Below are 13,832 nucleotides of genomic sequence, written 5' to 3'. Positions count from 1 at the left end.
CGATGATTCATTAGTTGAGTATAACACCCAGTGCACCCTGCAATACGTGCCCTCCTTACTACCCATCACCGGCCTATCCCATTCCCCACCCCCCTCCCCTCTGAAGCCCTCGGTTTGTTTCCCAGAGTCCATAGTCTCTCATGCTTCATTCCCCCTTCTGATTACCTCCCTTTTCTTTATCCCTTTCTTCTCCTACCAATCTTCCTACTTCTTATGTTCCATAAATAAGTGAAACCGTATGATAATTGTCTTTCTCTGCTTGACTTATTTCGCTTAGCATTATCTCCTCCAGTCCCATCCATGTTCCAGCAAATGTTGAGAAATCGTTCTTTTTGATAGCTGAGTAATATTCCGTTGTATATATGGACCACATCTTCTTAATCTAGTCATCTGTTGAAGGGCATCTCGGCTCCTTCCACGATTTAGCTATTATGGACAAAGCTGCTGAACATTGGGGTGCATATGGCCCTTCTCTTCACTACGTCTGTATCTGTGGGGTAAATACCCAGTAGTGCAATTGCTGGATCATAGGGTAGCTCAATTTTTAACTTTTTAAGGGACCTCCACTTTCACAATTTTAAAACAACGTTTAAAAAATCTTCTATTAAATTCTATTTACTACTGATTTACCTAGGATTTTTATAATTAAATTCATCAATGAAAATGTTCTAATTCTTCTATTTTATCCTTCTCCTCTCTTTCCTCTCTCCCTTCACTCCCGAAGAAGTAGGAGTATTGATCTAATTGGATCAGATTCCAGGATATTGATGGTGCCAAGTTTATGAGCGTGAAGTTATCCACCAGGTGTGTTTCTCTCTCTGGCACTTTGCTCTTTCCCCTTGGGGAAAAGAGTGAAGCCAAACCAGGGCTTACCTCTTCTAGTGGGCAGGCCCTCTTTTCTTTCTTCCTTCCACATAAGCAGTGCCACAAATTTGCCTGCCAGGCATGGTAAGGAGCTGATAGAAAGACATGAGCTTAGAAAGAGAGAGGCCCTAGCTCTGTGCCCAAGTCCTGCACCCACACGGGGTTGCTGGGTCAACCTGCCCTTGGGTTAGAAGGACCTAAAACAAGGAAACACCTATTGCCCATTGCCATTGGCCTGTGTGTATACTTCTGTCCTTGGGAACCGTAGGAAGAGGGTGACTCAGTCAAGGCAAGATTCAGGCCCATCGCTGAATACCATTTCCATATGATCAAACTCTCATCCAGGAGTATTGTGTTTCCCAGCTTTTAGTGTAAGTATCTATTTTGAAGAGTGATTTTAAATTTCCATGTGTTTGGAACTTTTTTGTTTAGGTGAAATATTATTCAATTCTTCTTCATTTACTTATTAGGCTATAGTAATAGACTAAAAGGCATTCAGTTCTCTTAAAAATAATGGCACATTGCAAACTTAACAGGAAGTGTGGGAGGGAGGGGTAATTAGAAAACAGACCTGCTTTATGCCATTTAATGTTGAGATGTGTGCTCTTAAAAGCCCATTCAAATCCAGTGAGGTTTTCACTGTGGCATTAATGTCCAGTTCTAAATGAACATTGTACAACTGGGATGACAGAAAATTTCATTTGGAGGAAATTAGGGCCAACAATTGATCAACACAGCATATAATTAAGGGGGCAGGGTACTGACACAGATTGCTTGGGTTCAATTTCTGGGTTCACAATTCGCTTGCTGAATGACCTTGGAGGAGTTGCTCAATCTTATGTCTTAGTTTACTTATCTGTAAAGTGGGGATAATCATGGTATTTTCCTCCTGGAGCTTTTGTAAGGATTTGAAGAAGCGAGATATTTAAAGTGCTTAAAACACTGTCTGGCATTCAGTAAATTCTAACTATGGTTTTAGATGTTGGTGAACCCTGAACTTAGTAATTCTCAAGAGTAGAACAGTTATGCCTGACAGCTCTGAGGTTGGATTGAGAGCCACAAGTTTGCAGTCACTCCCCGAACAGCAGACCGTGTACTGCAGAAGATCATAATCTACACAAATGTCCATTTGGACTTTGCCTTCCCCGGCTCCCACCCAGCTGCCTCTCCCAAGGCAGCCCCTGACAGTCCAAACACCCTGGACCAACAGTGCCCAGCAAGGCTCAGCAGTGACCGCAATCTGACTTAGTGGCTGCGCTCCCTCCTCTCCCCTCCCCCAGCCTTCCTCTTCAGCCTTCCTCTTCCAAGGGAGTGCCTTTGTGTTAAGTCCCTCTCAGACTCTCTCTCACCATATAATGATTCCCTTGGATCAATATTCGACTGTTCTCTAGTTCCAGTTCTTGCGGTGGGGTTAGGAAAACTGTTCTCCTTTGGTTTCATTGACCTCCACCCACCCCCAAAAGATTCCAATCATGATGATAAGCACATGTAGTGCTGGTAATAGACTTGTTTAAAGAAAAAGAAAAACCATTCAACCTGAAAAAACACCACAAAGGTCAAATAACAATGGAAGGGCTGTCACAAGGCAGTACACCATTGCCAAGGCTGCCAACTGACAACCGGTGCTCTGAGTCTGGATAGGGGGAGAAAAATTATGACGGCTGGAGCGTCCATGGAAGGCTTTGCAAAACTGGAAGGGCTTGAGCTGACCCTGAAGAGACCTGGGGCTCTGGGGCTCCCAAGCTAGTGTAATGCAGGTGAAAGGGGTGGTCTGAGTAAAGGCATCTGTGGTCAGAGGCAGGGACCAGGCTAGTATCTCTGCTGGAGCATTTATGTTGCGGGCAGTGGCAAAGAGTCTGAAGCTAAGGATGGGAGTGACACGATAAATGCCAATTATGAAGGTTGAGAGTAGGATACAAATCATCTGTGAAATGTAAATTCAAAACAAACGTGTTAAAGTTCAGAACAATGGTACATCGCACCTGTGCTAAAGGTGTTCTTATTCCAGACCACACAACACACAAAAATGAGCTGAACCATCCTGTGGCTAGCTGAACTGAAGTGAGAATCAACTGTGTAATACTTCAAAAGGATCTCAACTTCTGCTTACTTGTCTATCTACACTTTAAGTAATTACTGTTTAACATTTTCATGTGAACTTATGCATGTAGGCACATACATATAATTGACAAAAGTGTAGAATCATCTGCAGTTACTTGCATGTAAGTGGCAAGTGTCCCAGGGAAGGGAGAATGCAAGGGGTGAAGGTGAGGAAAGGAGTGCCTGTGTGACTATGTAAGGCAGTGAAGGTTTGGCTGTGTGAATGCTATGCCCTCTAACCCATGAGACCCAATAATATTAATCTGGCAGGGTGTGGACAGCCGGGTTTACTGTGGCATTGGCAAATGTGGGCGTGGCTGCTATACTACCCTTCTGAACAGTCTTTTAGTACTGTTGAATTTTTTTTGTTCTCTGGTGGTGTAGTTGCTAGTGTCATTTGTAAGGCTAGTGGTATACAATCTAATAATTTTATGGAATGATTTGTGATCTGAGATTAAACCTGTTGTTACTTTTAAAGTTATAAAGGCATTAAAATAATGTAGGAAAAATAACCTTCTGTGGAAGAAGTAGATTTTGGGGGGGGAGGGACACAGTTGTTCAGTTCTACTGTTCACCATGTTTTATTAGATCTTTCACTCAAACACCTACAAATGATCTGGTCACTTTTTGAGTTTTAAAATCTAAAACACAGTTTAATATCCCAACAGAGTCAAACAATACTTGCCTGTGGGATCTTTTAGTAAGGATTTAAAGATGCTTTTCATTAAACACAAATTTATTTCCAAGTGACTGAAAAATCACGGGCCTATATTTTGGGCTCCTGGCTTACTTGGTACGGTAAAAATAAGGGTTAAAAATAAAGTCGAATGGAGAAAATAATGCTATAGGAATACTCCTCTCTAACAGACAAGGGTATTTTTGGTAACTGCAGCCCCTCCTCCAAAATTGCAGCTCAGTCTCACCTGTCTTAGCTTCACTCACACTCGCTGCACCGCTGAGCGATCTACAACGGAACTGCCCCACCTCTTTAAGCTCCTTTCCCTCAACTGTAAAATGAAGACCAATAGCTCTTCACAGCGTTCAGGTTTAAACAAAATTACGCAGAGGTAAGTGCTCTGCACGCTGAAAAGTAGGTACAGAAGTTAACTGTAATGTTTTCGGCGGGGCACTGGCCTCCCTCCCGCCTCAGGCGCCTTCTTCCTGGATTTGCTCGCGCTCTCGCCCCTGATCCGGGCTCTTCTGCGTGTTTACCTGCTTGTTAACTTAATTAATAAATATTCACCGCCGTTGTTAATCTCCCCGGTAACAGTGTAGGCGCAGAGGGCAATGCCATCTGGGCATTTCCCTGTCCCCTAGCATGGGGCTCTTGCTCTGGGTCCCAAAGTGGCTTGGGGATCCCGGGGACCCACTTTCGCCACCTGGCCCCAGAACTTGCTTCGGAGCCCCGCCCCTTCGGCCCGCTGGCCCCGCCTCCGCTGGGGCGCTCGCTCTGTGGGCGGGGCCGGCTCAGGAAGCCGCTCCATGATTGGCCGCGTCCGAGCAACCGAGGCGACGCCGTGGTCAACACGCCGCGCGGTTCGCGCTGGGGTCACAGAGAAGTCGAACGTCTGGAATTTTTCGCGCCAAGCGGCGACCCTTCGCCCGCGGGAGTCGCTGCTTTATCAACCAGCGGGATGCACGCCTCACCGGCCCTTTGGGGTCACACGGCCCCCAGAGGATGGGAGGGCGGCTGCTAAACAGGAGCCTTCTAGTCTTTCATCCGACAGATTGCCTAGTAAGTGGGTTGCGATCCCTTCCACGCCAGAACCTTCGAGGTGCCGAGATTGCCAGCAAACTGTGGAGGGAAAGCTTGGAATTATGCAGTTTCCGACTTGGACTGTCCTCCACAAAGTTCAGCACTTTCCCAGGGTCACTGAACTACTCTTTGGTCCTAGGTTCAAATTGACACAGGTACCCGACCCCTCCTGTTGCACAGCTGTTCCCCCCTATCCCGCTCCCAATGAAGCTTTCTTGGTTTCTTTCTTACCATAGGCCAACAATAATAAGGTGAAGCGCACATGGGCTTTGGAGTTAATAGAACCAGGAGAAATTTATTTTTAAGAAATAGTGATAACATGAGTAGTCTAAAACAAAGGGATCTGGTCTGGAATACCCTCTGGCTCTCTTCCGTTCTTCTACACTTAACGCGGTTTTCACAATCAGGTCACTAAGACAAGGCCCGTTTTCTTTTCCTCTTTTTATATGGGCATAAAACTTAATTAGTTTTAGTTTCCACTCGGTAGAGTTTTCCTTTTATCTAATTGGGGGCTCTTGGTTTCTTTCTTCTCAGAAATGACCTTCCTAGAGCAGCCCCATTATTCTTACATTTTCTTTTCTTGACCCCATTTTCTCAACTGTGGGCCAGTCCATTTCAGTCTCCTTGCCTCTGCCCGCATTATTTGAGCAGATGATCACAGGCTACCCTTACTCCTCAGGGCAGGAGAATGGAGGGAGGAGTAGATTAAGGGTTTCTGGGGGAGGGTTGCAGCAGGATACTTAACGGGGCTTCATCCCAGCTTCCTTTCTCCCTGGAACAACTGTAATTTAAAACACATAAATCACAAGATATATCCACCTAACGTAGACTTCATTTTCAGCAAGGACTACCAAGAATATAGGAAGTTTTGGTGTTGATAATAAGACAGAAGCATACCAAATGTTTAAGTCAAATTAATGGACTTGAATTTGTGCATTGTGCCTCAATCTCTGACTGTATAGGACCTACTCTCTCTCTCTTTTTTTTTTTAATGATTTTTTATTATGTTAGTCACCATACAGTACATCCCCGGTTTCCGATGTAAGGCTCGATGATTCATTAGTTGCGTATAACACCCAGTGCACCATGCAATATGTGCCCTCCTTACTACCTACTCTCTTAAGCCTTGAGAACTTCCTCAAGGTGCTCCCCTAAGGATGACCTTGGGGCATCTCTTGGTTGCCCCCTATGGGCAGACTTCAGCAGCACAGGCTGACTGCACTTGGAGCCTCTGGTTGGCTCGGTTGGGGCCTTTGACTTGTGCCCACTAAACCTTTCTATTTTTAACCCCAGCTCTGCCTGCCTTCTCCTGCCTTCAGCTCAGACTTTAACTTTTTTTTTTTTTAAAGATTTTATTTATTTGACAGAGATAGAGACAGCCAGCGAGAGAGGGAACACAAGCAGGGGGAGTGGGAGAGGAAGAAGCAGGCCCATAGCAGAAGAGCCTGATGTGGGGGGCTCGATCCCAGATCGCCGGGATCACGCCCTGAGCCGAAGGCAGACGCTTAACCGCTGTGCCACCCAGGCGCCCCCAGACTTTAACTTTTTTTTTTTTCCTTCTGTTTATACTTCTTCATTCTCTTTTGGAAATCCCTTCCTATTTCCCCAGACTTTAGCTCTTGGGATAGCTTTTAAAACTCAGGGCAGTGTTCAACTGGATTTGTTGTTTCTTACTTCTGGATTCCTCTGTTCCCCAATTTATAATAACCTCAGATGAAGAAATCCTGAAAAATCACAGTAATAATAGTAACAACATAGTAATATCTGGAAAATAGTATGTCTCTATTAAAGAGACAGCTCTTTCCTGATATTAGCCTTGTTTGAACTAAAAAATCACTGCCTTGTTTGAAAATCCGTATTCTCGGTAATTCTGGGTGATTAATCCAGCACCCTTACAAAGTGCCTGCTGTATTTAAGGCACTGTGCTGAGGACATTCATACAGTTTGTCCCTGTAGTCACTGAAACTTCTTTTAGTCTAGAGAGGACAAATCTGAAGTGCCCAAAGTCATACTGGTGAAGTGTCAAAGTGAAAGTTGGAGCTTTGCTGGGGAGATACTGCAGAAGGTTGGTGAGGGGGTCTGGAGAGGCTTGATGGAGGAGGTAGAGTTTGAAATGGGCCTTGAAGGTTAAGATTTCACATAGGAAAACCACCTGAGACCAGCTTGGAGGCAGGAAAGCAGGTGGGCGATATGTGGGGAGGGGTTGCTTTGTCAAGTCATTTGGCATCATTGCTCTGGCAGGCTTCCTTGCTCTGACAGAGTGTCTCTTATCCGGTCTGAATAGAATGATCCCTTCTGTTGGGAGATGCCCTTTCTTTCCTTCCCTGTTTTCTTGGACTATTTCCATTTTCTAGTTGCTTTCATTTCCGATAATATGGGTATTCTCAGGCTAAAAAATCCTAAAAGTCAAGATCTGAATCAGAATGACTCATACAGGTTCTCAATTTCATTAGAGCCCGCCAGACCTTTTTTTTAAGCCATGTGAGTGCAGGAGGCACTAGGGCATGCACCTTAGCTGGAGGATTCAGTGCCTTTTATTTGGAATCAAGAACGTGTCCCTTTGGCCTTAAAGCGTATGACCCTTCTGAAACCTTTAAGTTTCCAAAATCCAGTTTAGGAGCCTTATAAGGACAATTGACATTGCTGTGCTGCCTTGTTAACCTATGACATGTAGCTCCCTCTAGTAAGAAGAGCATAGGAGGTGGGTGAGTTTGGGTCAGTTAGAAGAAAGATGAACTGGAAATGATGAAATAATCAAAAATCTTTATTCTGAGCTTCCTTTTCTTGTTACTATGGGAACCGTTAGCCAAATTTAAAAGTCCTTTGGCTGGCAGTCTTTGTTGGACAGATCTCAAAAAGAAAGTTAAAGTCTGTTCTTGTTTTCTTGTTCTGTGAGTCTAATGGAGGAGGAGAAGCCCAAATCTTAATAGCTCATATGACTGGAAACTTGGGGGTAGAAAGGTATGTGGAATAAAAGTGGGTATATAAACAAGGTACAATTACTGCAAGATAATGGCTTTTAACTAATTTATTTGGACATAGCTCTTTCCAGTCTATCAAGTGCTTATCCACGCATAACTCATTCATTGCTAATAATATTTCTAATATCTTTTCATGAAAACTCCCTGGCTTATGTCAACTGATTCCTGTATTTGTCCGGTTTTCATATCATAACAGAGACTTGCAGGGAATGTGGTTGGAGTTTTAGAAATGGGAAAAGGGAGTATTTCTGTCGTCGAGTTTTACAGTCCAGGGAACAAACTTAAATCTGTTTCACACTCTGGGTAAGAGGTAAGCAGACCTGTCTTTTTCTCCAAGTTAACCAGGCCCTGCCTGAAGTTTGTGGTGAGTGGGTTAAGATTGCTTTACAGTGTGGGCCACTCCTTCCCTCTTGTGTACACTAGCTATATTTAGGCAGGTCTAGATAAGCTTAATATGTAGCATATTGCCTGGAGTCCGGTTGGTCCCAGAACAGCTGGCTGCATGATTCAGAATGTTTAAGTCCAACTTTAAAACATTTAGAAAGTGAATCCATGCATTCCAGCTGGGTTGAGCTGTGATCCAGTTCCCACCCTGTCGCTAGCTCCCTGTTAGACACCCCACTTGTACAACTGGTGTGTTTCTTCTCAGGGTTTTACCCTCTGTATCCTCTTTGGAAGTAAAAAATCAGGTGCAATTATAATTGGAATACTGATGTGTAATGAAGGTTCAGGAGTGAATGTTCATTTTCTAAAATGGAAGAGCTTTTCACTTTTCTGATTATAAAAGTAAGTCCTCTTTCAGAACGTTTAAATAATGTAAACATTTAAACAATATGGCAAAGGCGAAAACTACATATATTCTCACCACACAAATAAAACTACTATAAACTGTTGGCAGTTACCTTTCTAGATGTTTTCCTCTGTGTAGATATGGGGATGTATGGATGGATATTGAACTTTATGGATACATTTTAGCAATAAATGTGGATATCTTCTTTGTTAGCAAATATGCATCTATATTCAATATTTTTAACTGGTAGATTGAATTCCACTAAATGTACTGTAATTAATATTAAACCAATCCTCTGTTGATGTTAGATTGTTTCCAAGTCTTCAGGAAGTCTGATTTTGACAATTGCCCTTATGGGAGGTGTCTCTGACTTAGATCCTAATTCGGAGATGGAGCTATTAGCCTCATCGTCCACCATCTCTGAGCAGCAGCCGCAGGGGCGAGAGGGACAAAGCAACACCAAAACAGACTTGGCCGGGCAGAGTCTCGTCTCATCTGAGGAATGGCTTCAACTGCATGGGCTGAAGAGCAACAAATTGACCTTGAAACAGATTCTGTCACAGATTGGATTCCCACACTGTGAAGGTATCGTACTCACAAAGCAACACCGGTTGGAAAACCCAACCAGCATGCCATCCTTTAGCCTTTGGGGGGGCTGCATCAGTTCTGAAGGTTCCCCCCAAAACCACAGGCCTTGGAGCTTGTTTTGAGCTCACATCCTAATTCGTAAAAAATGTGCATGGACCCCCAGGATATGTTTGTTACGTAGATGCACGATCGTTAGTCCACTTACTAAATATTGCTTAATTTCATTCTTAGTCCTTTTAAAGATGAAGTAAAAAAATAAATAGAAGTTGTACATATTCCAGCAGATATCTTCTTCATCCCTTGGGATGTGCAAACCCCTTTAGTGGACTGTTGATTAAGACCATAGCTGTGTGTGGTTTCAGGGAGACTGTGCCATTTTCCTGTCGTAACCTCTCTTATGTGATGGGCTAGCTCTTCTAAACTCGTTGTTTAGAAATTTTGTCCTAAACTCCCAGTAGTACCACCCTCCAACAGGGAGTATGGAAATGGGTGAGGGTGTGGTTTTTTTTGTTTTTATTTATTTTCTGATGACATACTGATTTGAGTTGCTCCTGAAATAGAGGGCCTGGGGACCAGGGATACGGAATGTCTTATGGAGTGTGAGGTAGCCCACCCAGCAGCAGTGCCATGTCCAACATGTCAGTAGCACCCCACTTGAGGAGCACTCCTTTAATCAGGGCAATTGCCATTACTTGGATTTTACTCAGTAATTCTGGATTAGCCAATTAATTAATGAATTAAAGCCATATTTATTGAGTGACCAATAATCCCGTGTTTTTGAGATTTTTCACCAGTTTCCTTGGCAGCTTTGTTCCATACTGGAGATAAGGAAGGTCTAGGGGATATGGTTGTTACGGATTGATTTGGAGGTTCATTCTAATGGCAAGGCCTTGCATTTCCAAGCTCAGGCTGTGCGTTCCCATTTATCTTTCCACCAGGGGTGGTACAGCCCTGTATCTTCTAAATGGAGGGTCTATGGGATTCCCATATAAGGAAACAAACAAAGCAGTTTTATCTTGTATTTCAAGTAACTATAATTCAGTCATTAATATTAGCAAAAATAGCAGTTCTTTCTATTTTGTCAAGGATTTTTCAGTCTAAGGTCATGATTTTATTTTCTTTTAATGCCCTTGTTAGGCTTTGGCATCAGGATTATGCTGGCCTCATAAAATAATTTGAAAGTATCCCCTCCTCCTGTATATTCTTTTTTTTTCCCCAATTGTAGTGTTCAGTGATTCATTATTTTTTTTTAAAGATTTTATTTATTTATTTGACGGAGATAGAGACAGCCAGTGAGAGAGAGAACACAAGCAGGGGGAGTGGGAGAGGAAGAAGCAGGCTCATAGCAGAGGAGCCCGATGTGGGGCTCGATCCCATAACGCCGGGATCGCGCCCTGAGCTGAAGGCAGACGCTTAACCGCTTTGCCACCCAGGCGCCCCTGGTGATTCATTATTTGCATATAACATCCAGTGCTCATTACAACACATGCCCTCCTTAATACCCATCACCGGGCTACCCCATCCTCTCACCCCCCTCCCCTCTGAAACCTTCAGATTGTTTCCCGGAATCCATAGTCTCTCATGGTTTGTCTCCCCCTCTCATTTCCCCTCCTTCTGTTTTCCCTTCCTTCCCCTAATGTCCTCTGTGCTGTTCCTTATTTTCCACATATGAGTGAAACCATATGATAATTGTCTTTCTCTGCTTGACTTATTTCACTTAGCATAATCTCCTCCAGTTCCATCCAGGTCGATGCAAATGGTGGGTATTCATCCTTTCTGATGGCTGAGTAATATTTCATTATATATATGGACCACATCTTCTTTATCCATTCATCTGTTGAAGGACATCTCGTCTTCTTCCACAGTTTGGCTATTGTGGACATTGCTGCTATGAACATCAGGGTGCATGTGCCCCTTCTTTTCACTACATCTGTATCTTTGGGGTAAATACCCAGTAGTGCAATTGCTGGGTCATAGGGTAGCTCTATTTTTAAATCCTTTATGTTCTGATGGTGCTTTTATATGGATGGTACTATTTCTTCTTAAAATGTTTGATGGAATTCACCAGTGAAACTTATGTGAGCCTGGAGTTTTGTTTGTAGGAAAAGTTTGATAAGAAATTCTGTTCTGGGGGCGTCTGGGTGGCTCAGTCGTTAAGCATCTGCCTTCAGCTCAGGACATGATCCCAGCGGTCTGGAATTGAGCCCCACATCAGGCTCCTCTGGGGAAGCCTGCTTCTTCCTCTCCCACTCCACTTGTTTGTGTTCCTCTCTCACTGGCTGTCTCTCTCTGTCAAATAAATAAATAAATAAAATCTTAAAAAAAAAAAGAAATTCTGTTCTGTAATAAGCATAGAGATTTTCTGTTTCATCATGCCAACTTTAGAAAGTTGTGTTTTTCAAGGAATTTGTCCATTTTATCAATGTTTTCTAATATATTGACAAAATGTGTTTCCTTAACATTTTTTTTTTTAATGCCTGTAGAATCTAAAGATGTTCCCTCTTTCGTTAAGGATAGAATTTGTATTTTTTTTCTCACTTCTTTCTTGGTAAGTCTTGTTCAGTGGATCTCATAACTCTTCAAAGAACCAAATTTTGGGTTTGTTGGTTTTTTTTTTTCCTGTTCTTTGTTTTCTATTTCATTGATATCTGCTTTGAACTTTTTTATTTTCTTTGACTTACTTTGAGTTTAATTTGCATTTCTTTTTCTAGTTTAAGGTGAAAACTTAGATAATTGATTTTAAGCTTTTTTCCTCTTCTCATATAGTCATTTAAAATTCCTCTATGAATTGCTTTAGCTGAATCCAAATCTTGATAGGTAATATTTTCATTGTTACTGAGTTCAGAATATTTTTTTTCTCTTGTGACTTTTTTCTTTGATTCATTTTTAAGAGAAATGTTTAATTTGTAAATATTTTAGAATTTTTAAATAATCCTTATTATCTAATTTACTACTATTGATGTCAGAAAACATAGCCTGTAACATTTTCATCTTTTGAAATGTGCTGAGATTTGTGTTATGTCCCAGGATGTATCTTGGTGCACATTTCATGCACACTTGAAAAGAATGTGTATTCCGCGGTTGTTAGCATTTATAAATGTTCATTAGTTCAAGATGGCTGGTTTTATTCTATTATAGAGATGTGCAGTGTCTTTAGAGATTTTTTTGCCTAGTGGCTTTGTCCGTTTCTCCCTTTAGTTCTATCAGTTTTATTCACGTAGTTTGAAACTCTAAATACATACACATTTAGGATTGTCATATCTTTCTGATGAATTGACAGATTTTAATTTTTAAATGTCCGTCTGTATCTCAGATGGTAGTCCTTGTTTTGACATTTGCTTTGATATTGATACAACCACTGCAGCTTTCTTAATGCTTCATTTGCATGTGGCATATATGTTTTCATTCTTTTACTTTCAAACTATCTGTGGTCTCTCTATTTAAGGAGTGCCTCATTAACCCATTCTCATAATCTCTTTCAATTGCAGTGTTTGATTCTCTACATTTAATGTAATAATTGATGCAGTTAGATTTAGGTATGCCATTTTACAATTTGTCTTCTCTTTTTCTTTCCCCTGTTTCTCATTTCCTGCCTTTTGGGTAAATTGAATATTTTTAAATATTTCATTTCATCCCATTTAAATTTCAGTAGGCTTTTTGGTATGCCTTTTTGCATTATGTTTTCAGTGGTTGCTCTAGTGATCATGTCCTTGTCACAGTCTGCTAAAAGTTAACTTTGTACTACATCACCTAAGATGTAAGAATCTTGCAGCAGGGGCGCCTGGGTGGCGCAGTCGTTAAGCGTCTGCCTGCAGCTCAGGGCGTTTTCCCGGCGTTCCGGGATCGAGCCCCACATCGGGCTCCTCCGCTGTGAGCCTGCTTCTTCCTCTCCCACTCCCCCTGCTTGTGTTCCCTCTCTCGCTGGTTGTCTCTCTCTGTCAAATAAATAAATAAAATCTTTAAAAAAAAAAAAAAGAATCTTGCAGCAGTATAACTCCACTTAGCCCCACTCCTGTCCTTGGTATTATTGTTTTAATGTATTTTATTTTTATATACATCATAAATCTCCCAAGCCAATGTTATAATTACTGCTTTAAAAAGTCATTTGTCTTAAAAAGAAACTGAGTGGGAAAAAATAGCGTTTTACAATCCACATATTTACTATTTATAATATTCTTCCTTCCTGTAAGGCTTGCAGTTCCATCTGCTCTTTGTTTCTAAAGAATTTCTTTTAAGCATTTCTTGTAGGCAGGTCCTGTGAGTGACGAATATTCTTAGTTTTGGTTTATTTGATATTGTTTTTATTTCACTTTTTTTTGTAGATGATTGGATGATTGGTTGATACTGGATTTTTGTTTTTGGTTTTGGTTTTTTGTTTTTTTGATAGAGTGAGTGCTCATGTGCACACTCATGCGCATGTGTGCGCAGGGCCGGGGTGGGGCAAAGCGAGAGAGAGAGAATATCCCAAGTGGCCTCCACCCAGCGCAGAGCCTGATATGGGGCTTGATCCCACAACCTTGAGATCATGGCCTGAGCCAAAATCAAGAGTCAGACACCTAACCAGCTGAGCCACCCAGATGCCCCATTGGTTGATACTTTTTATCCTGAAAAAGCTTTATAGGAAGTTGCAAAGATAATAGAGACAGATCCCAAGAACCCTTCACTGAGTTTCTCCTAATGGTTACATCTTATAAAGTTATAGTATAATATCAAATCCAGGAATTTGACATTGATGTGAATATGTGAATAATTC

At 42.0% G+C, this 13,832-nt stretch overlaps 1 protein-coding gene across 6 annotated transcripts in view; it reads left to right on the top strand.

The window, feature by feature from the left end:
* Positions 1 to 722: 722 nt before the first annotated feature.
* Positions 723 to 13,832, top strand: part of VWA3B (von Willebrand factor A domain containing 3B) — a 218,793-nt gene continuing 205,683 nt past the window's right edge. For 2 of the 6 annotated variants that reach the window (XR_015725134.1, XM_045771783.2), the window contains exons 1-2: positions 4,039 to 4,699; positions 8,867 to 9,076. Coding sequence is in view for 5 of the 6 variants with exons in the window: in XM_045771783.2 (XP_045627739.2) it covers positions 4,447 to 4,699; positions 8,867 to 9,076 (463 nt within the window). In the remaining variant the exon portion in view is untranslated. The other 4 variants (XM_045771784.2, XM_045771782.2, XM_045771786.2 and 1 more) reach the window with 3 other exon arrangements.

Source organism: Ursus americanus, chromosome 7 (genome assembly GCF_024610735.1).
Source record: "Ursus americanus isolate L20-20 chromosome 7, mUrsAme1.1.p, whole genome shotgun sequence".
Classification (NCBI taxonomy): domain Eukaryota; kingdom Metazoa; phylum Chordata; class Mammalia; order Carnivora; family Ursidae; genus Ursus; species Ursus americanus.
The sequence above is the reverse complement of the archived record's forward strand: the minus strand, read 5'-3'. Positions and strand labels throughout refer to the sequence as shown.